At 34.7% G+C, this 24,282-nt stretch overlaps 1 protein-coding gene across 2 annotated transcripts in view; it reads right to left on the reverse strand.

Annotated features, from left to right (window-relative positions):
- LOC145259090 (tyrosine-protein kinase Tec-like) overlaps window positions 1-24,282 on the reverse strand; it is a 208,792-nt gene that overhangs the window by 22,509 nt on the left and 162,001 nt on the right. For both annotated transcript variants that reach the window (XM_080116734.1, XM_080116735.1), the window contains exons 11-14: window positions 19,565-19,639; window positions 11,551-11,615; window positions 9,690-9,793; window positions 2,821-2,909 (exon numbers count right to left, since the gene is read on the reverse strand). In XM_080116734.1, the coding sequence (XP_079972860.1) occupies window positions 2,821-2,909; window positions 9,690-9,793; window positions 11,551-11,615; window positions 19,565-19,639 (333 nt within the window). The remainder of the gene's footprint in view (window positions 1-2,820; window positions 2,910-9,689; window positions 9,794-11,550; window positions 11,616-19,564; window positions 19,640-24,282) is intronic.

The following is a 24,282-nucleotide window of genomic DNA, read 5'->3' on the forward strand; positions in this document are numbered from 1 at the left end:
AATAAAAGATTTAATACCTCAAAGTGTAGTATCTGTTCTGCAGATGTTGCACTGCGCTCTTTTCACTTCACTTTTTCAGTTAATGGAGGAGAAATCCTTCATAACTAATACATTTTTTATCTTTGTTACTGACCAAAGTGTCCCTTTTTGGGGAGCTGGTTTCCTCCCATATTAAAAACTGACCTTGTCTCTAACTCTGCTCTCATGGAGAAGCAAGTAAACAAAATAAATAAATATGTCAAAACCCAGGGAACAACGTCAAATAGGATTGCCTATATTGCATGTGATGCCACCGTCAACTAGTTAACTCGAAAACATAGAAAGGACAAAACAGATGCATTGCATTTTATTTTTAGGGTTTGTTTTTATAAATTTCAAACAAAATAAACATCTGTTTATCTCTATATAAATAAAATGAACTCATTTTTTCCCATATGATTTTGACATTAATAGGATTAAAAATCAAGATATTTCATGCAAATATAATATGCACAAACGGCAGAACAATATCTGAGGTGTGTTATAGGCTTATTATTTCTCAAATTCCTCGATAATCTTAGATTTCTATACTTTTTCTGCTGAGAAGTCACGGCCAAAATCGGTTAAGATCAATGGAAGTGGTAAAATATTTTCTCTCTAATAAATTCCTCCTCCCCCTGCCACCACTTAACACCGTTTTGGGATCGTTCACAAGGAACAGTTGAGAAGAGAACACCGGTTTGGATTCGTAGTTCTTTCATGTGAAGTTATTTAAAATCACTAAACTAAGCTGCAGTGCTCTGTGGCGTAGTGGTTAGCGTGCTGGACAATTCACATTATATTTTCACGTTCGCGCCGACCTACCGTAGTCGTTTTTTTTTTGTTTTTTTTTTCCTAAACAACTGGAATGGACTTTTCTTGGTGGCCGAACTGTTAACGTTGCAGATGTTTTTTTTTTTGTTTTTTTTCACACTTTATTTTCCTACTTTTACTCATGACTCCGGGTTTGATCCTTCCTACTTACCTACCATAACATTTTTTAAAACTCCCCCCCCCCGTCCCGGAAACAAACACTCGGGCAACGCCGGGTACCCCCGCTAGTTTTGTAATAATGCCTTATTTGCCTTCAACCGTATCTAATCCGTATTTATTTTATTCAAACTCAACCAGCGCTTCTATTCAAGGAACTCAAACCCTAACGCGAATTCCACGTGACCATCGCCTCGTTCCGACATTTGAAAAGACTACCGTAAAAACAACAAACGGATTTCTACTGATGCTATGCTCCAACAACAACATGGCAAAAAAAATAAATAAAAAAGACATACTGAAGGTATAAAAATACCCTAACTCGCTACAAGAAAAAATGATGAAACGAATTGAATGAAGGAAACAAAGAACTCAAATGCTGGAATAAAATAAACATGTCGTTTATTTTCTGTTGAGAAATGAAAGTCTTGGGTGTACACGTGTTCATTCAGCCGTTGACGACTACGCGCGTGGAAGGAAAGGGGAATGCAATAGAGAAACGCGAAGTGGCAAGCCGGCCTGTTGAAAGAGAGGGTTAAGCTCAGTAGAGCGTCGCGCACATCTCTGTTTTGATGGATCAAAGCCGAAGGGGAGATAGAGTGAGAAAGTCAATCCAGTTCATGGAGAGAGAAAGCGTATAAAGTGTACGTACGGTCTGTTAGCTTTTTGTCCCACATAGTAGCAAGTGGTGTGAGGTGCGCGCATGCCGAAAAGGCATGCTGTCGGTCCGTAGACCGACCAGCTAGGAGGCTGGTCTGAAAAGGGCTGGAAACAGCTTCTCTTCCTTTTATAGGTGTTTCCGGTGTGTCTCTTGCGCATGTGTGGATTTCCTTTGAAAGGGGAAGTGACGTTGTCCTTGTGTGCGTACGTGTGCACGTGTGTGAGTATACACGTGAATGTGAGTGCATGTACGCAAACGTGAATATATGTACGTGTGTGGATGTTGTTGCGTATGTTTGTGTGCGCGTATGTATATGACAAGTAATATAGCTTGAAATGTGAACACGTATTTTTGTGTGAGACTAGAAAAGGCTCGCGCAAGTTTTACTTCGAAATATATTTATAAATTTCATACAAAGTAAATATTTGTTTATTTTGTAATAATGCGTTGTTTTGGCTTTAAATGTATCTAATATATATTTATTTTAACAATTTTAAATGTCTGTTCAAAAAAAAAAGTCTGGAAACTTATTGAAGTACATGCTAAAGATTTTTTCGTATTTTTGTTTTTTTAATTAGGTTGGATTCTGGACTTGCCCCAATTTTATGAAATTTTCAAAATTTATTTTCTCACGATTGATTATGAAATTTGTAATCAAATAAAATGCACTTCTAGTTGCTTGCACAGAATAGTAATATTTTAAACGAACGCATTTCAGGTGAAAACACTATTACGCACTTACGTGTTATGTCGAAATTCGCACAAATTCAAAAAATTACAAACAATAATGCTCCAGTGGAAAAATAATTACAAGCAAAAAGAAAAATTCATAGTTTTATGGTATATTTTAGCGTTGAAAAGTTTGCAAGTTTCAGGGGAGGTAACTGCAATCAATCATTTTGACTAAATAATAACAATCCACCATTTTTAAACACAAAATGCTAAAACATAATTGTGGGTGTTTTTTTTTTTTTGATAAAAATATATCTAGCATAGTAGTAGAAGATCTACTGAATCATTTTTTATAATTTTTGGAATTTATACTAATTTCAACATGACACATAGGTACGTAATAATGTTTTGACCTGAAATGCGTTGGTTTAAAAATATCACTATTCTGCACAAGCACCCGCTATGTTAAGGCCCCTTACCATGCATCATGAATTCTGTGATTATTATGAGTGGTTGTTGCTTCGTGACCACTCCATACAGCTGTACGAGGTTGGGGTGACTCAGCTGGCTGCAAAACAAATGAACCATTGATAGAAAAACAGGAAACAAGAAAAATTTACTTCCCCATTTTTTTTTTTTTTGCTTTTTTGCTAAACAGGAAGTTGAAGCTAAATAAAAAAAAAAAAAGAAGAAAAAAAAAAACATTGAACACAAATAATTCCTATATTTTCTTGCTTGTAGTACAGAAATCTTTCAACAAAAAAAAAAAAAAATATCAAGCCAAAAATGGAAATCATATTAAAAAATATGATTTCCATTTTTGGCTTGATATTTTTTTTTTTTGAATGAATAAATGCAAAAGTTGGGACCATTTCTTGCTCTAACAGCAAAGTTAAAATACCGTTTCAAATTTTTTTTTTTTTTTTTTTCTTTTACATTTGAGTCACCACTTCTCAAGGCCCGAAGGACACTCGAGGATAAAGGTTAATGAGTGTATGATGGTCACCGAGATAACAGCGTATTAATAGTTAGTGGTGGAAACGGGGGTAGAAATGGATTATTTGGGGTGGGGGCTAAATAAGGACTTGTTTATATTGGACTTGAAGACAATCATGTTGTAGTAAGCTGGAAAGCAAAACAGTGGAACAGAGTCCACAGGCGAGCAGTTCTAGGAAAGAAGCTTTATTCATGGAATCTGCATTTAGATTAAGGCACAGATAGAGAGTAGGGTAAAATGTTTTTGTTTAGTTTTTTTTTCCACAAGGAAGTCACCACTTATCAAGGCCCGAAGGCCACTCGAGGATAAGGTTTAATGAATGTAAGGCGGTAGTGTAGTAATCGTTAATGGTGTGAGTTGGGTAGAATTTGATTGTTTAAGGGGACGGTTCGGCTGATCTCTGACTCCATTAGCAAAAAACAAACCTACACGGCCAACTTTAACCGCAAGAAATGTTGTTGAAATTTAAACATTTATTTTTTAAATGTTAAGACGTTCGTTCATAGTGATCTAATAATCATAACATCATGATCTGCGCATGCGAACTAAAGTGATTGACTTTCATTTCAACTTTAAAGTGCTCAACAATAAGAACAGAGTTCTTAAAGGGGCTGATATTATTATTATAATTATTAAAAAAAAATTTTTTTAATTTATATTTATATATATACTAGCATGGATGCCTAGTGTTGCCCAGGTGTTTCGAGGTGTGTGTTGAGAAAAACAAAAAGTGGTAGTAGGCAGGCAGGCTCGAACTCGTACCAGGAAGGAGGAAAAGAATGGGGGAAAAAAACTGTGATGTCTTTTCCGTTGCGTCTATCGCCAAACCGACCGGCAGTAGCGAAGGTTTGAATTAAGTCAATCGAAAAGAGGTGATGTCTTTCGAAAATATTGGCGTAAAAAGCGACCTGTCCCTCTAGAAAAGTGCCCAGTTGAGGGTGAAGGAATAAATATTTTTAGCCAATTTTTTTTATATTTGCCATCTGAAGGGTCGAGCTTCAAAACGATACCGATCTTGTGAAAATCCGTCGCCTCTGTCGAAAGTTTTAGGCGGACATACAAACATACATGATGATTGCCACGTCTTGCCAGACGAGTGCCACTCCCTCGGACACTTAAAGTCCATGAGCCCAAATGCCTGAGGGAGTATCTATACAAAGATGATGTTACAGAGTCTTAGCTTTGTACGACAGCTAAATCTCTCTCTCGGTTAAAAATGTTGAGATCCAGCAACAAGCAAGAGCAAGATAGCCAGCAACAATTTAAACTGCAGACTAGCTTAATGCGGATACTGGTCTCCTGCTTTATGGTTTTTTTTAAATTAGAGATTTGCTTCTCCTAGAAAGGTTGCCTTCACCACGGCTTATGGGAGCCCTCTCCACCCCAACACATATATACATATACACAAATATACACGGTGCTAGTTGGCCATTGACCCCAAAAAAGGGTTCATCCGCCTTTTGAAAGGTCTTGTTTTTAATCCTTCAGGGAGACTAGCCACCCTCCTTACCAAACAAGTCTGGTGGGGGAACCAGTTTAGTCGCCGGTGACCCGACCATGAGGCAGGCAGTACTGGGTTACATGGTACCAATAGCATATGACATGACCTGACACAAACAAACATACATACATACATACATTTAAACAGACAAGTAAAATTTATTTTATAGATTTCACTATACATGTTACAAAGTCAAACACAATTAAACAGCGTACAATTTATCTTGTTTAATCAGTAAATTTATATTAAAAGAACAGAGCTTAAATTTAGGTACAGGTTAACTTGCTTACATCACAGCAAATAATATCAAGAATAAAATTTTAAAAGATCTATCAATAAACAAATCAAAACAAAGAAACATTCATTTCATATACATGTCCAACATTTTAGCGACTAAGAACAAAACCATGTTATCTTTTAAATTCTAATGGTTATATATCTAATTCATGGTTGTATATCGTTTAAAAAAATAGAGATATATTTCACTCATTCCATATCATAAACGCTATAGACATTGAACGCTAATGGATATTTTTTTTTGTTGTTCAAAAAAAAAAAAACAAAGGCCTCCATTTCACATTACAAACACAAGTATATTTTCAAATATTGTATTTGTATTTTTAGTTCTTCGAATCCATCATCTTGAGGAAGTCTTGAAATAAAGACGAAACATCAATGAACATAATTTTGGTTTGATCCTTTTCGTTTTTCCATCACGTTGGAATATTATTTTTCGATAATTTTCATCACACACACACACACACACACACACACACACACACACACACACACACACACACACACACATCTTATATAAAAGTCACGTTGTGTGTGCGAGTTCCTTCCTCACAGGTTCCGAAACGGCTGAGCCTATATTTGGCAAATTTCACACAAAGCTAATTTATATATCTGGCAGTGTTCTTAGATATGTTTTGTACAGAAATTCATCCGATAAATATCGAAAATCGAAAAAAAATCTGATCTTAAAAAGTACTTTTTATTTCTTATAGATAAAAAAAGAATTTTTACAGGGGAATATTTAAGTGACGCTGGCCAAGGGAGATAATAAAATCTCAGCAAATCATTTCTTCTTAAAAAAACAGAATTAATGTCGTCTAGAGATATAGCTCAGTGGTAGAGCATTTGACTAAAGATCAAATGATCCCATGTTCAAGCCGGAGTGTACCTCACCATTTTATTTTAATTTTTCTTATTAATGAATTCAATTTACGATAAAAGAAGAGGTGCCATTTAAAATCACAGCAAATCATTTCTTCATTTGCATATTTTAAAACTAAACATTAATCAGAAGTGACTTTTCCAGGGTATTCATCGTCAAGCCCAAATATCAGGTGACGTGATATTGTAAACAAACACAGACAGAATTTGATGAACGACATTATTATTATTATTATTTTTTTTTTTTTTGCAAATTAGTCCACCAGGCAATTTATTCCTCATAATATATAATAATCAATATAGGATTGATTCTATAATGATACATATGCAATTTGCATAAATTAAAATATCATGTTTAAGCGTTTTGTGCGACTGGGCAATGCCGAGCGTCCAGCTAGTACATATATATGTGTGTGTGTGTGTGTGTGTGTGTGTGTGAAAGATTTCTATTTTAGCAAGTATATATATTTACAAGAAGTTAAGCACAGCATCTTAGAAAAGCACTAATTGACCCAGTCTTCAGATTTGAAAAAAAAAGTACAAAATATAGAGAGAGGGAGGAGGAGAGGCAAGAGGATGAAGGGCAGGCGGAGGAGGAGGAGGAGGCACATTTTGGTAATTTGATTAATCAGCGCCCAAGAAGACATCAGATAAGAAATAGAAAAGAAAGGAAAAGGCGATAATATATAAATAGAGAAGCTCAGTTTAAAATGGAGACAGACAAACTGGCATTCTTGGGGGGGGGGGCGAGAATGAGAATGGATGTTCGTTGTTGTTAAAGATATTCAGGAGAATATATTAATCAAAGATGACAAACCTATTGAAGCAGAAATAAAATTGCTAAAAATAATTCGAGTCTGACCCAGTTTGAACTCTTGCCTCAATGGCGGCAACAGAATTCTTAAAAAAGAAAAAGAAAGAAAAAAGGAAAGAAAAAAAAGAAAAAAGGAAAAAAAAAGAAAAAAAAGAAAAAAAGGAAAAAAGAAAAGAAAAAAAGAAAAGAAAAAAAAAGAAAAAAATGGTCGACTTATTTAAAACTAGACTTTTTCACCTGTTACAAACCGGCAAAAGTTATGGCTGTTGATTTAGAATGATTGCTTTATGCCAAATTGATGCTTAAATTTGGTTAAATTTGTGCTCATTAAAATACTACTCTCCCTATCATTCTCTGTTAATCCCTAATTGTGAATCAATAGATACCATAATACTTAGTTTGCTGCACCTTATCATAACAAAGGTTTATACAACATTTCAATCAGATTGGTTTCTGAGAAAAAGAGGAATGGATAGACAAACAGACTAAGAGAAATCTCTACTATTATATAAAAGGAATTTTGTGTGTGTACAAGTTCATTCCCTATGGACTCCTAAACGGTCGGGCTGATTTTTATAAAATTTCACACAAATGTACTTTATGTATCTGGCAGCGTTCTTAGATAGGTTTTTGTACCAGAATGTCTTTGATAAATATTGACAATCAAAAAAATCCGATGAAAGAAGAAACAGGCGATTTGTATATAATATTTTTTTCTTTTTTATAAAATTTGTATATAATTTTTTTAGAAAATTTGTCTATATTTTTTTAATAAATTTGTATATAATTTTTTTCTTTTAGTAAATTTGTATATAATTTTTTTCTTTTAGTAAATTTGTATATAATTTTTTTCTTTTAGTAAATTTGGATATAATTTTTTTCTTTTAGTAAATTTGGATATAATTTTTTTCTTTTAGTAAATTTGGATATAAATTTTTTTAGAAAATTTCTATATATGTTTTTCTTTTAGAAAATTTGGATATAATTTTTTTAGTAAATTTTTATATAATTTTGTTTTTAGTAAATTTTTATATAATTTTGTTTTTAGTAAATTTTTATATAATTTTGTTTTTAGTAAATTTGTATATTCTTTTGTAAATTTGCATATAATTTTTTTTTCATTTTGTACATAATATTTAGTCGCGTGCAAGCGACTCTATAAATCACTCCGTCGGTCTGTCGGTCTGTCCGTAACACTTTTGTGCTTGCCCTTTTTAGTTAAGATCAAAGGTCTGTTGTTAATAGATGCTGTGCTTAGCTTTTTAAGCTTTTCTTGGCCAAGCTCAAAGTGTAGTATCTGTCGGAACAGATACTGCAAGCAAAGACCATATGTGGGGGCGACCCCACATATAAGACCTTGGTCAATGTAGGGGCAACCCTTCATACCAATTGTCACTATCCAGCTCCCCTACTCCCCGGGGAGTTGGTCCCCATTTCCCCTTCACTCCTCACTTTAAAAATCGGCCTTGTGCCTAATTTGCTCAGTGGGGGAGCAAATAAATACATCAAAGTGTAGTATCTGTTCTTGCTACATGCTGTACTTATTGTGATATAAAGTGGGGGATCACTTTTCTGTATTAATTTAATGTAAAATGATCACCCACTTTACAACCAGTCAGTCTCACAGCCATTCAAGTCCTTCTCCAGATCGTTCAAGTTGTTTTTGAAGGATTCCAGTTATTTTTTAAGCATTCAAGTCATTCTTAACGTCATTCAATTCATCCTTAAGTTCATTAAAGTCATTCTAAGTCATTTACTTTTTATTTATTTAAGTCATTTCAACCCATTTTTCGGTCATTTTAGTTTATCTTTAAGAATTTCAAGTCAATCCTACATTCACGCATTCATTCATTAAACGAGAGCACGCGATTAACGGCTATCGGCATTGTTTTTTTTATATGATGAGTCGGTGCTTATTTTTGTATGATGAGTTGGTGCTTATTAAGGCCAAAAGCTTCTTGAGGATAATGGTTGATGAGATAGATGGATTGTCAGTTGAATGATGAAGAATGTTATGGTAGGAATAAATTAAGACCCGGCCAGAGATAGTTTCAGTTTCGAAATCGATTTCTAAAATCTGCTCAACATCTGTTAACAAATAAAATGGACATTAAACCAAACATGATGATGAAAAAAAAAATGGATGAGGCGCTTGGGTTAGTAAATGTAGAACAGTTGAGGTATCATGATCAGTTGTTGGAAGGAGGCCAAGGAAAAGATGAGGACAAGTGACAAAGATTGATTTCAGAGAAATAGGGATAAATAAAGTCCTGGTCAGAGATAAGTTAGCTTTGAAGTCTATTTCTAAAAGCGGTCCAACACATGCCAGCAAGTAAAACAAACGTGAAATCGACTATAATAAATAAAAAACGGACAAGAGTGTTTGGGTTAGTATGTGTAGAACAGTTGAGGTAGTAAGCCTAAAAAAAAAAAAAAAAGGTGAACACAATCCTCATCATGGGGCTGCTTCCCAGCTGAATGCAACATGGTCGTTTTCAAGTCCAATGTAAACAAATTTTTGTCGAGCCGATGTCTCCAATGATCAAATTCTGCCCATTTTTCACCATTGCTTCCAATTGTCAACACATTTGTCTCATTGTCCACTTGACTAATTAATTGTTATCCTTGAAGGGCCTTTAGTCCTTGATAATTGGTGACAAAAGAAAAAGGAGAAAAAAAGAAAAAGGAAAAAAGGAAAAAAAAGAAAAAAAGGAAAAAAAAGAAAAGAAAATAAAAAGAAAGAAAGAACATTCCAAACTAATTGAATATTTTTTTGCAGAAATGACAAGATTGAACATTCAGCACAAAAAAAAAAAAAAAAAAAAAAAGAAAAAAAAAAGAATTCTTAAATTCTTACGTCATTGTTTTTGCTTCTTCAATGAAACCATGTTCGGACATTGAACCAGTCTTCATCAGTTTGATTGCCACAATGTTATCTTTCCACCAAGCTTCATAGACCGTCTAAGAAAAAAATAAGAAAAATAAATTTTCAGAATTCTTAAAATCATAAACTTATGATCAGGTTTGTGGAGTGTGAGAATACGTGAAAATACGCTGAATCAATTTTTTTTAATAAAAAAAAAAATCAACTGAATAGTGGACGAAGAGTAAAATATTTTGAAGTCAAATACAACATTTTTTAAATCCTAGTGGTCAAAGCCCGAGTTTTTTGGAATCCTAGTGGTCAAAGCCCGAGTTTTTTGAAATCCTAGTGGTCAAGCCCGACTTTTTTGAAATCCTAGTGGTCAAGCCCGACTTTTTTGAAATCCTAGTGGTCAAAGCCCGACTTTTTTGAATTCCTAGTTGTCAAAGCCCGACTTTTTTGGAATTCTTAGTGGTTAAAGCCCGACATTTTTGAATTCCTAGTGCTCAAAGCCCGACATTTTTGAATTCCTAGTGTTCAAAGCCCGACATTTTTGAATTCCTAGTGTTCAAAGCCCGACTTTTTTGAATTCTTAGTGGTTAAAGCCCGACATTTTTGAATTCCTAGTGCTCAAAGCCCGACATTTTTGAATTCCTAGTGCTCAAAGCCCGACTTTTTTGAATTCCTAGTGTTCAAAGCCCAACTTTTTTGAATTCCTAGTGTTCAAAGCCCGACTTTTTTGAATTCTTAGTGGTTAAAGCCCGACATTTTGGAATTCCTAGTGCTCAAAGCCCGACTTTTTAGAATTCCTAGTGCTCAAAGCCCGACTTTTTTGAATTCCTAGTGTTCAAAGCCCGACTTTTTTGGAATTCTTAGTGGTCAAAGCCTGACTTTTTTGAATTCCTAGTGCTCAAAGCCCGACTTTTTAGAATTCCTAGTGGTCAAAGCCCGACTTTTTAGAATTCCTAGTGGTCAAAGCCCGACATTTTTGAATTCCTAGTGATCAAAGCCCGACTTTTTGGAATTCCTAGTGCTCAAAGCCTCACTTTTTTTTTGGGGGGGGGGGGATCCTAGTGGTCAAAGCCAACTTGTTTTTTGAATCTTTACGATCAAAACTCAACTTTTTTTTTGGAATCCTAGGAGTCAGTTTTTTTAATCTGAAAAACTCCACAGAATCTAAATGATGGAAGACATTAAAATACATGAAAAATTCCTTGAATAGGGATCAGAAATTTGGGAAAAATTCCTTGAATAGGGATCAGAAATTTGGGAAAAATTCCTTGAATAGGGATCAGAAAGTTGGGAAAAATTCCTTGAAAAGGGATCAGAAATTTAGGAAAAATTCCTTGAATAGGGATCAGAAATTTGGGAAAAATTCCTTGAATAGGGATCAGAAAGTTGGGAAAAATTCCTTGAAAAGGGATCAGAAATTTAGGAAAAATTCCTTGAATAGGGATCAGAAATTTGGGAAAAATTCCTTGAATAGGGATCAGAAATTTGGGAAAAATTCCTTGAATAGGGATCAGAAAGTTGGGAAAAATTCCTTGAAAAGGGATCAGAAATTTAGGAAAAATTCCTTGAATAGGGATCAGAAATTTGGGAAAAATTCCACCAGTTAGGATCAGAATTTGAGAAATTCCACACAATGGCAAAATAACAAATTTTTCAAAATTCTACAAGTCAGAATCAGACTTTATACCAAACTCTGCAACTTAGAATCATGAAGATAATTCTTTAAAAAGTAGTTAATACAATTTTAAATAGTGTTTAATTTTTTTGTAAAAAAAAAAAAAAAAAAAAAAAAAAAACATTTGTAAAATTTTCACAAGAAAATGAAGTCGATTGAATAACTCACGCCAAAACAACCAGTGCCCAACTCTTTGCCTCGGACTAATTCGGAAGGATCAATTTCCCAATGATCTGAAAAAAATTTGTAAATAGCAACAAAATGTTGTAGAAAAAAAACACAAAGAAAAAAATGTAAAATTACAGTCATAGGCCATTGTTTTTTTTTTAATGAAAACCGCTCCAGACAAAGCATGATGCCAATTGATGTAAGGAGAACAAAATATGATTATCGCAAAGACAGGAGATGCCTATTGATCTCACTCTTGGAATGACCAAGACTGTAGGTAGAAGAAAAACAATTAGCAGGAAGCGAATTCCACAAGTCTGCACTTCTAGTTCGAAAGAAGGCATGAAGCCACTTGTGTGTGTGAAATGGCATTAACCCTATTTGGGTTTAACCAGCTTCCTCCGAGTTCCATGGGAGTATGAGATTCACAAGTGATCCCCAGTCGCACGTATATTCCTGTTAGGGAAGATGATGGCGTTAGTATTTTTTTGCAACTTTTGCAGGGAGGTGTCCTATAAACAGTGCCTGAAATTCCCAAATTGGTTACCCATTTTAGTAATGACCAGGCTAAATGTTGGTTAACTTTGGTGATCTGAGAACCGGTGTGTAAATGTGATTAAGCCACTTGGTGTAAGGAGCTAATAAGTACGGAAGCTGATTATCGCAAAGACAGGAGATGCCTATTGGTCTCACTTTTGAGAAGACCAAAACTATAGGTAGAAGGATAACAGGGAGCAGGAAGCGAGTTCCACAATTCCGCAGTTCTAGGAAAGAAACTATTGAAATAAACTGAACTACATTGAGGTATCAAAACAGTGAGCTAGTGGAGACCACTAGACCAATGTCAAATAAGCTGGAACAAAAGAAGCAGGAAATAGATCATAAAATTCTGAAGAACGGATGCCATAATTGTATTTAAAAAAAAAAAGACTGAGACTAGCAACATCATATCTGTATGCGATAAAGAGAGAGAGAAGATTCAAAAATGAAGAATGATATCAATTTCATAAAAAATCTTAAACCCCCCCACCCGCTAGTAGTATTTAAAAAAGACTGAGATTAGCAACATCACGTCTGTGTGTGAGAGAAAGAGAAGGTTAAAAAGTGAAGAGTGATATTTGATGTTTTAAGAAAGTTGTACCCGCAGAGCTGCCTTAGAGATTGCTGGTCACTTCCGTTGTTTTTCCCAGTAAATTTTACACAAGAACAGATTTTCAGATGTTATGTAGATTCTCTAACCTTTCTTTCTATAAAGAACACATAAACACACAGGCAGACATTAAATTTTAGATATAGACTAGTAGTGGCGGCCAGGATTGCCCGGTCATAAGATATACTTAAATATGATATTTTAATTCATGCAGATTTAGTATTTATTAATTATTTCATATTATATTGATTTCAAAAGTAAAAAAAAAATGATTTGACTGCCATCAGCTAGAAACGAAACCAAAACCAAAATTGATAATGAGGATCATTAAAAAAGAAATAAGGCATTCATTAAAAATTAAAGAAAAAAAAGGGAAGGACAGAAAAAAGAAAAAGGTAAAAAAAACAGGAAGGGGGGTAGAGGAAAGAGCAGATAAGAAATGTGAGATGCATATTATATATAAAACTATTTATTTCAAAACTATATATACATATTTCAAAGGCGTACCAGTGGTTTCATTGCATTGAATCAACCATTAGAGGTTGAATGAAATAACTACAATTCATCAGTGACTTTGAAAAGGCAAAACAACATGAAGTAAACAAACAGAGAAAACCATATAAATATACATGCACACACGCGTGTGTGCACACATGCAAGCACACATACACACACACACACACGCCCTACATTACCCTTCCTGCCATCCCTCCCTTCCTTCCATAAACAGAATCTATTAGCGTCGGTTACTAAGGTCTATCTTGACATCAGAAACTCCAAATTAAAACACTGCCCGTTAAACGGTGTTTTCCTCTGTTTTAAACGGCAAAACAACGCGAAGTAAACAAAGTCGCAGATTCCATTTAACCTTTAATAGTTAATTCAATGCAATGAAACCACTGGTATGCCTTTGAAATATGTATATATAGTTTTGAAATAAATGTTTGTATTTTTAGCTCTCACATCTGCAATCGAGCATTTTATTTGATTTTTTTTATCACCTCTACATAATATATATATATATATATATATATATTATATTGTTGGTAGAATCTTTTCAGTAACTACTACAACAACACAATATGTCATTCCAAAAGAGTGCTCAATGCATGAAACAGAGCAAAATATTGATTGTTGGAGAGCTATTGGCTACACATTAGCAAACGTGTTTCAATGACCCCCTAACAGGGAAAATCACCTCATCAGGCCATCTATATATATATATATATATATATATATATAGTTTTAAAAAAAGTAATAGGTGGAAGTTTCTCGAGAGCTCTTTCGGCTATCATCTCGTCAGGAGAAAATCGATAGCAACCTAAATAATATTGTAACGAAAATAAAGAGTTCTAATGGGGAACTTATTAAATGTGCCAAACGTACGGGGACACTAAATAAATTTATTTACGTTTAAAAACGATTAAAATATTGGCACAACGAGGGAGAAAAACAAAAAAAAAAAAAGCGGGAGAAAAAATTCAAAGTTCCCCAAAGAGAAACAATGCGTTTGATGTTTCTTTTTGCCGGCACAAAGAAGGTTGACGCACCGCGATAGAGACGGCCTCCAAAATCTTTAAATGGTTTTTGGAGTTCGCTCTATGTAGCACCTCGAACCAATCTATTTTATATCTATCGGCACAGCACGGGTTGTCAACCAAATGCTGGCCAATATTATTTAGGTTGCTATCGATTTCCTCCTGACGAGATGATAGCCGAAAGAGCTCTCGAGAAACTTCCGCCTATTACTTTTTTTAAAACTATATACAAATTCTGACCCTCTAAACATTTATTTAAATATATATATATATTTAAATTTGTCTAAATAGTTACGAAACAATTGTAATGCATAAGGAAATACACCATATAGTGTTCTTATTTTATATTTTATTGTCTTGATTTTGCAAAAATATATGCATGTTCGATTATGAAAACTGATAATTATGAAGCTTAAATAATTGAGTCAATTTTGACTTTGATTTTATTGGTATACTAGCGGGGGTACCCGGCGTTGCCCGAGTGTTTGTTTCCGGGACGGGGGGGGGGGAGTTTTAAAAAAATGTTATGGTAGGTAAGTAGGAAGGATCAAACCCGTAGTCATGAGTAAAAGTAGGAAAATAAAGTGTGAAAAAAAAAACAAAAAAACATCTGCAACGTTAACAGTTCGGCCGCCAAGAACAGTCCATTCCAGTTGTTTAGCAAAAAAAAAAAAAAAAAAAAACGACTACGGTAGGTCGGCGCGAACGTGAAAATATAATGTGAATTGTCCAGCACGCTAACCACTACGCCACAGAGCACTGCAGCTTAGTTTAGTGATTTTAAATAACTTCACATGAAAAAACTACGAAGCCAAACCGGTGTTCTCTTCTCAACTGTTCCTTGTGAACAATCCCCAAACGGTGTTAAGTGGTGGCAGGGGGAGGAGGAATTTATTAGAGAGAAAATATTTTACCACTTCCATTGATCTTAACCGATTTTGGCCGTGACTTCTCAGCAGAAAAAGTATAGAAATCTAAGATTATCGAGGAATTTGAGAAATAATAAGCCTATAACACACCTCAGCTATTGTTCTGCCGTTTGTGCACATTATATTTGCATGAAATATCTTGATTTTTAATCCTATTAATGTCAAAATCAGACGGGAAAAAATGAGTTCATTTTATTTATATAGACACAAGCAAGGGGTACCCAGTGTTGCCCAGGTGTGTCGAGGTGGTGTAGTAATGGGGGGGCGGGGTGGATAAAAACAGCAGTAGGCAGCCCGGGTGGAGAGAGGTGTTTAAAAAAAAAAAAGTCGTAGTAGGCAGGCAGGCAGGCAGGCAGGCTCAAACCCATAACATGAAGGCGGAAAAGACGGTGAAAAAAAAAAACATGATGTGTTAGCTGATGCGTCCATGGCGAAACCAGAAGTTGCAAACGTTGAAATTAAGGATAGTCAATCGAAAGGAGATAATGACTTGCGAAAATGTCAAGGAAAAAAGTGATGAAAAAGTGTAGAAAAGTGCCCAGTTGAGGGTGAAGGCATTAATGTTTTTAGCCAATTTTCCAATATTTGTCGTCTGAGACGTTGAGCTTCAAAATGACACTGATCTTGTCAGGATCCATCGCGTGTCAAAAGCTTTTGATAGGCATACAAACACACACACAGATTTTACCTTTTATATATTAGATGGACATTATCGAAATTTTAATATATTAAAAATTTGGTTTAAAAAATATTAATAAGGTGTATATATATATATATATATATATATATATACACACATGCATACACACACACATATACACACCCAGGGTGGAATGATAAAGGGGAGGGAAAATCTCTAAACTGTTAAAAACTATCAGTAAACTAACTCCTAAATTTATCGACTCAAAATCAGAAATCCTATTTCCGGTCTTTTGTCTCCAATAACATCACCTCATATCATTTTTTTTTTTTTTTTTTACAAGGATGTCACCACTTATCAAGGCCCAGAGGCCACTCAAGGATAAGGGTTAATAGGTATACATTAGTCATTGTGATTTTAGCATAGTAAACAGTGGGAATTTTGAAACTTGGATTACTTAGGGGGACGATTCAATTAGAACTTGTTCACATTGGACTTTTTCTTTTTTTTTTTTTCATAGGTATCAACTCATTATCAAGGCCAAGAGGCCACTCAAGGATAAGGGTTAAAGAGTGTACAGTAGAAATTGGACAATATAATAATCATTAGTAATGAAAATTTGTTAAATTTGATAACTTATATGGAACGGCTCATCAAGAACTTATTTACGTTAGACTTGAAGACAACCATATTGTAGTCAGCCGGAAAGCAGGAAAACGGAAGACAATTCCACAGGCGTGCAGTTCTAAGAAAAAAGCTTTGTTCATGGAATCTACGTTTAGGTTTAGGCACAGATAAAGAGTGGGGGGAATTATTGATAGTGTTTACAGCTAGACGAGTGTTTCTTGTGAAAGTTTGGCGAGGGGGGACCATAGATTGAAGCTCAGTCGAACACTTTCCATGAAAATAATGATACATCAGAGACAAACTCGCAACATCTCTTCTGTGAGATAGAGGTTGCAAGGAAGAGAAAAGGACATCTCCTACGAGGCTACGAAGTCTATTTTGAACTCTATCAAGGCAGGCCAAGTCCTTTCTAGCAGCTCCTGCCCAGATGTGGCAACAGTATTCCATCCTTGGACGTACCTGGCTCTTATATAGATAGAGAATTGCATCAGCAGTGAGATATCTACTGGATCGATAGAAAGATCCCACCATTTTTCCAGCGGCCTTGGAAACAGATTTGATGTACGTGTTCCATTTAAGATCAGGAGTAATGGTCAATCCCAGAAGCTTGTCAAAACTTGAGGCCTCATTCAGGTTTAATCTTCCTCTGAGGTCGTCAGATCTAAGCCTGTCTTTAAGATTCATATTACGCATCTATCGTATCATTCTCGTATCGTTTCTCTCCATGCAACGCATGTTCTCAACACTCACTGGCTAAGTTTCACACTATATGCACACATGCAATATTTCTCAAGGTATTTCTGAGCCACCAACCGTCGTCAACTGTCCAAAACTGAAAAGTCAGTAAACTAACTCTGACTCCTAAATTTATCGACTCAAAATCAGAAATCCTATGTCTGTTTTTTTGTTTAAGAATGACAGGCAGAAAATGAAACACTTCATCGAATGTTTCAAATAATTAATTGAAAAAAAAGTAAAATTGTTATAAGAGAAAGAAATCAAATTCAGCCCCCCCCCCTGAATACAAAAGAGGAGGTAAGGCCCTAGCAATTCAGCAGAAACCAGGGTACTTATGCAGAATATAAACCATGCTATTTTTAGATACGAGTTTCAAGTTAAATTCAAGGTTTCCTTAAATTGTTAGGTGAAAGTACAGAATAGTTACAAAACACCCTCTCCTCCCTATCTTAAGGATGGGTTTCTAAATAGTAGCATTATTATTTCAACACTGTTTGTATTTTGCATCTGCAACGTTAACAGTTCGGACACCAAGAAAAGTCCATTCCAGTTGTTTAGGAAAAAAAAAAAAAAAAAAAAAAACGACTACGGTAGGTCGGCGCGAACGTGAAAATATAATGTGAATTGTCCAGCACGCTAACCACTACGCCACAGAGCACTGAAGCTTAGTTTAGTGATTTTAAATAACTTCACATGAAAGAACTACGAAGCCAAACCGGTGTTCTCTTCTCAACTGTTCCTTGTGAACGATCCCCAAACGGTGTTAAGTGGTGGCAGGGGGGGGGGGGGAATTTATTAGAGAGAAAATATTTTACCACTTCCATTGATCTTAACCGATTTTGGCCGTGACTTCTCAGCAGAAAAAGTATAGAAATCTAAGATTATCGAGGAATTTGAGAAATAATAAGCCTATAACACACCTCAGATATTGTTCTGCCGTTTGTGCATATTATATTTGCATGAAATATCTTGATTTTTAATCCTATTAAGGTCAAAATCAGACGGGAAAAAATGAGTTCATTTTATTTATATAGAGAAGACAAGCAAGGGGTACCCAGTGTTGCCCAGGTGGTGTAGTAATGGATCCCCGAAACAACAAAAAAAAAAAAGTGATAGTGGGGGGGGGCAGGGTGGATAAAAACAGCAGTAGGCAGTCCGGGTGGAGAGAGGTGTTTAAAAAAAAAGTCGTAGTAGGCAGGCAGGCAGGCAGGCAGGCTCAAACCCATAACATGAAGGCGGAAAAGACGGTGAAAAAAAAAAAAACGTGATGTGTTAGCTGATGCGTCCATGGCGAAACCAGAAGTCGCAAACGTTGAAATTAAGGATAATCAATCGAAAGGAGATAATGACTTGCGAAAATGTCAAGGAAAAAAGTGATGAAAAAGTGTAGAAAAGTGCCCAGTTGAGGGTGAAGGCATTAATGTTTTTAGCCAATTTTCCAATATTTGTCGTCTGAGACGTTGAGCTTCAAAATGACACTGATCTTGTCAGGATCCATCGCGTGTCAAAAGCTTTTGATAGGCATACAAACACACACACAGATTTTACCTTTTATATATTAGATGGACATTATCGAAATTTTAATATATCAAAACTTTGGTTTAAAAAATATTAATAAGGTGTATATATATATATATATATATACATGCATACACACACACATATACACCCAGGGTGGAATGATAAAGGGGAGGGAAAATCTCTAAACTGTTAACTGTCCAAACTAAAAAACTATCAGTAAACTAACTCCTAAATTTATCGACTCAAAATCAGAAATCCTGTTTCCGGTCTTTTGTCTCCAATACCATCACCTCATATCATTCAGGTTTAATCTTCCTCTGAGGTCGTCAGATCTAAGCCTGTCTTTAAGATTCATATTACGCATCTATCGTATCATTCTCATATCGTTTCTCTCCATGCAACGCATGTTCTCAACACTCACTGGCTAAGTTTCACACTATATGCACACATGCAATATTTCTCAAGGTATTTCTGAGCCACCAACCGTCGTCAACTGTCCAAAACTGAAAAGTCAGTAAACTAACTCTGACTCTTAAATTTATCGACTCAAAATCAGAAATCCTATGTCTGTTTTTTTGTTTAAGAATGACAGGCGGAAAATGACGAATATTCTCAGCAGATCACCCATTTCATTTCCATCCTGAATCATTTATAGCACTTGTCATGGATTTTTTTTCTTCTGACAAACTTTCTTTTTTCGTGAATCACTTCCCAACACTCAGGGGTGGAGTGAGGAATCCACAGAATTACTTTATTTTTTTTCTATCATTTTTTCCCATGTTTTTTTTTTTCTCGGCCTGTGAACTAGACTTGCTACTTCAAGTGATCTACGTCTACTTAACCAAGAACTAAAATGAAATTCAATACTGACCATGTCCAAAACCTGCTGTTGTTGGAGCAGTTCTTTGACCATGACGTGGAGGAAAATGCAGCCTCGTTTCAAGACCTGATAGATAAAAATGCGTAGAAAGCGTGAATAAATAATTTCTTTGGAACAAGAAAAAATTTTTATAATTAAAAAGATTTTTTAAACTAATTTTTCTTTATAAAAATAAATTAAATAAAAATAAACACTTCATCGTATGTTTCAAATAATTAATTGAAAGAAACACTTCATCGAATGTTTCAAATAATTAATTGAAAGAAAATCTTCATCGAATGTTTCAAATAATTAATTGAAAGAAACACTTCATCGAATGTTTCAAATAATTAATTGAAAGAAACACTTCATCGAATGTTTCAAATAATTGAAAGAAACACTTCATCGAATGTTTCAAATAATTAATTGAAAAAAAAGTAAAATTGTTATAAGAGAAAGAAATCAAATTCAGCCCCCCCCCTGAATACAAAAGAGGAGGTAAGGCCCTAGCAATTCAGCAGAAAACAGGGTACTTATGCAGAATATAAACCATGCTATTTTTAGATACGAGTTTCAAGTTAAATTCAAGGTTTCATTAAATTGTTAGGTGAAAGTACAGAATAGTTACAAAACACCCTCTCCTCCCTATGTTAAGGATGGGTTTCTAAATAGTAGCATTATTATTTCAACACTGTTTGTATTTTGCATAATACCAAAAGCAGAAACAGATTTTGACCAAATAGCAGAGAGCTCACTCATAATTCTAACAGCTCCACAAATTTGATATTCGATATTGTAATGGGCGAACTTGATTCTGATAGTATATGCTGTTCATAATAAGTCACACTGTAGTTTTAAATATTAAAAAGTTGTTTTGAACTGTCGACTTTCATGTCACATTTGGATGATTCATTTGTTTGGAGATTTGCTCGTAAATTAAATTTAAAAAAATAAACTTTTGTTCTTGTCCAGAATTTCGCTAAAATTAAAAAACAAAAATAAATAAAAATCTGGTTGCTGTACATGCCTGTAACAAAGTAAGAATGTCATATTCCAAAAATCACGTAAATTGATCAAGTAGTTTTGTTTTTATAAAGAAAATCATTCTTAAGCGATTAATGAGAATTCGTAGGCATTACAACACTCTAGTAAGTTTGAACTATTGTTTCTGCTATCTCGCTTTGTTTCTTGAGATCTGTATTATTTGGATTCTTCGGATTACTGTTCTCATCTTGAGTTTCCTTGTCACAATGTTTCGGCCAATTGACATTCTTTAGGTATTTTGTCCAACGTTACGAACATCACACACAAGATCAAAGCACTAGTCTGAAGAAGCCAAATAATATGGATCTCAAAAGACAGTCGTTTCTGTTATTCATAAGATTTTATTTTTTTGTTTAAATATATATATATATATAACAATAGAACTAATTGATCAATTTATGATTTTTGGAATATGATATTTTCATTTTGTCACAGGTATGTAAATAATACAGTTTTTTTTAATTTTGTTTTTTAGCTATCGGTGGAATTCCGGACAAGAACCAATAGACTTTTAAGTAAACGTTTTGATAATTTATCGGATATGAACTTTTTCAAAAACCGTCAACCTAATTAATTAGATCTGTAGTCTTGGTTTGGTTGTTTTGTTTTACGGCATATCATCGCTTTTCGGGTTATTTAATGCCGAATCCAGTTATTTTGGAAATATTATTCATGTTGCACTTATTTATTCATCAGAAGAAAAAGAGCTTATCAACTTTAAAAGAAGGAATATCGGCATGATTACAAAATCTGAAAGTTGGAAGAGAAGTTACATTTGTATTTCCCATTTGTTACGCCATCTTTTAATTTAAACCGAGGAGTTTGAAGGATTGGTTTGGTTTAGTTGTTATGTTTTATGGCATATCAATCCTTTTCGGGTTATTTAATGCCGAATCCAGTTATTTTGGAAATAGTATTCATGTTACGTCCAGTTATATTCTTCAAGCTCTTTGTATCTTCAATTGCTATTTTGTAGTGGATTTTATCGTTTTTGTTCCTTCATGTCCAGAACATGAATGAGTTTTGCAATGGGAGAGGGAAAAGGTTTACAGTATTAATGTTTGGTATATTTTAAGTTGGGAAACCATTAAGGAAGTGGAGGATATAGAAAGGGGGAAGGGGAAGAAGGAAAGGGGGATTTTGATTTTGCAGAACATAATGAAGTTTTGCAAAAGGAAGTAGAAAAACAAAAAGCATCAATGTTAGGTACGTTTCGTCTCAGGAAGCCAATATCTTCAGACAGCCTGATTTGGTCGCACCAAGATTTGTAGCCTTAAAATTTTTTTAATTTAATTTTGTGGCAAATATTCATAAAGTTTTAATTTAAAATTGCAAATTTGACAGTTTGAACAACAATTTTTATTTTTTTTTAAATAAACACATTTTTTTTATACAAACAGCGTTTTAAATACAGTAGAATTTTTTTTATCACTTTTTAATTTAATATTGATTTTTTTTATGATATAATATGCTGCATCTTTAAACAACAACAACAAAAAAAAAACTCATTTCAGGTGAAACCATTATGTACTTAATTGTATGTTTAAGTATAAATTCCAAAAATTACAAGAAAATGATTGTAGACATTTATGCTGATGACACTACCATTTATGGTAGCACATCTAAGACAGTAAACGACCAAGTTCTCTCTGATTCTCTCTCCTCTGATCTTGAGCACATGGTACAATGGGGAAAGGAGTGGCTGGTTACTTTTAATGCATCTAAAATCAAGCTTCTCTCTTTACATCATCAACATTCTGATCCACATCTGGCATCAATTGAAATGAATGGCTCTTGTCTTCAGGAGGCCTCAAGTTTTGACAAGCTTCTGGGCTCGACAATTACTCCTGATCTTAAATGGAACAGGTACATCAAATCTGTTGCCAGGGCCGCTGGAAAAATGGTGGGATCTTTCTATCAATCTAATAGATCTCACTGCTGATGCAATTCTCTATCTATATAAGAGCCAGGTACGTCCAAGGATGGAGTACTGTTGCCACATCTGGGCAGGAGCTGCTAGAAAGGATTTGTCCTGCCTTGATATTCAAAATAGACTTCGTAGCCTCGTAAGAGATGTCCTTTTCTCTTCCCTGCAACCTCTATCTCACAGAAGAGATGTTGCAAGCTTGTCTCAAATGTATCGTTATTTTCATGGAAAGTGTTCGACTGAGCTTCAGTCTATGGTCCCCCCTCGCAAAACTTTCACAAGAAACACTCGGCTAGCTGTAAACACTATCAATAATTCCCCCCCCCCCACTCTTTATCTGTGCCTAAACCTAAACGTAGATTCCATGAACAAAGCTTCTTTCTTAGAACTGCACGCCTGTGGAATTGTCTTCCGCTTTCCTGCTTTCCAGCTGAGTACAATATGGTTGTCTTCAAGTCTAACGTAAATAAGTTCTTGATGAGCCGTTCCATATAAGTTAACAAATTTACCGAATTTTCATTACTAATGATTACTATATTTTCCGATTTCTACTGTACACTCTTTAACCCTTATCCTCGAGTGGCCTCTTGGCCTTGATAATGTGGTGATGCCTGTTTAAAAAAAAAAAATCCTGTACATGATGTGTTAGATGTATTTTTAACAAAAAAAAATCATCCATTTTTTTAAGGGGTTATCACTTATCAAAGCCAGGAGTCCATCCGAGTACAAGGGTTAATGTGTGTAAGGTGGTCATCAGGACAACAACGTAGTAATCGTTAGTAGTGAAAAACAGTCAGAGTTATGTTGGGTTTTAAAATGGTGCACATTTAATTTGAGTCAAGGGAGATAAGCAAGTTTGTCATACTGAATTGGTTGCATAACTCTTCCTTATTAAAACATAATTACATTGGGCTTCAATGTCAAGTGCAATAGTGGGTAGATGAACAGTTTAAAGATGACTGACCCTTAATTTATGTCCAGGGTTATCTCCCTTGTTTGTCATACTGAATTGGTTGCACAATTCTTCCTGATCAAAACAATTACATTGTGCTTCAATGTCAACCGCAATAGTGGGTGGATGAACAGTTTAAAGATGACTGACCCTTAATTTATGTCGAGGGTTATCTGCCTTGTTTGTTATACTGAATTGGTTGCACAACTCTTCCAAACTAAGACATATGATGAAACTTCATATATCGAGAAATTTTGTTTTTCCTTGTAATTATTTTTCTACTGGATCATTTTTAAAAAAATTTGTTGGAATTTATGTTAATTTTGTAAGTACGTAATAATTAGGACTAGGACAATTTTTATTGTTTTGACTCTTGAGTGTGTATCCGTTGATATCTTATATGCTTTTATATAGAGTGATGTGGTTCTCATATGATTAACCGTGTCTAACTGTGTCGGATATACACTCAAGAGTCAAAACAATGAAAATAATATGCTGTTGTCATAGCCCTAGTTATCTCTCTGGTTTGTCACACTGAATTAGTCGCACAACTCTTTCACATTAAAACATACGATAAAACTTCACACATTTCTTTTTTTTTTTTTTACATGGAGTTCACCACTTATCAAGGCCCAATGGCCACTCAGGGATAAGGGTTATTGTGTGTACAGTAATCAAAGGGATAGTGTAGCAATAGTATTGGAGAATTGATAAGGTGTCATTACTTAAGGGGGGGGGCGGTTCATCAGGAATTTGTTTGTGTTGGACTTGAAGACATCCAGGTTGAAATCGGGAGGGAAACAGGCA

This window comes from Euprymna scolopes, chromosome 34, assembly GCF_053919585.1.
Source record: "Euprymna scolopes isolate OS-2025 chromosome 34, ASM5391958v1, whole genome shotgun sequence".
In the NCBI taxonomy this organism is placed as follows: Eukaryota; Metazoa; Mollusca; class Cephalopoda; order Sepiida; family Sepiolidae; genus Euprymna; species Euprymna scolopes.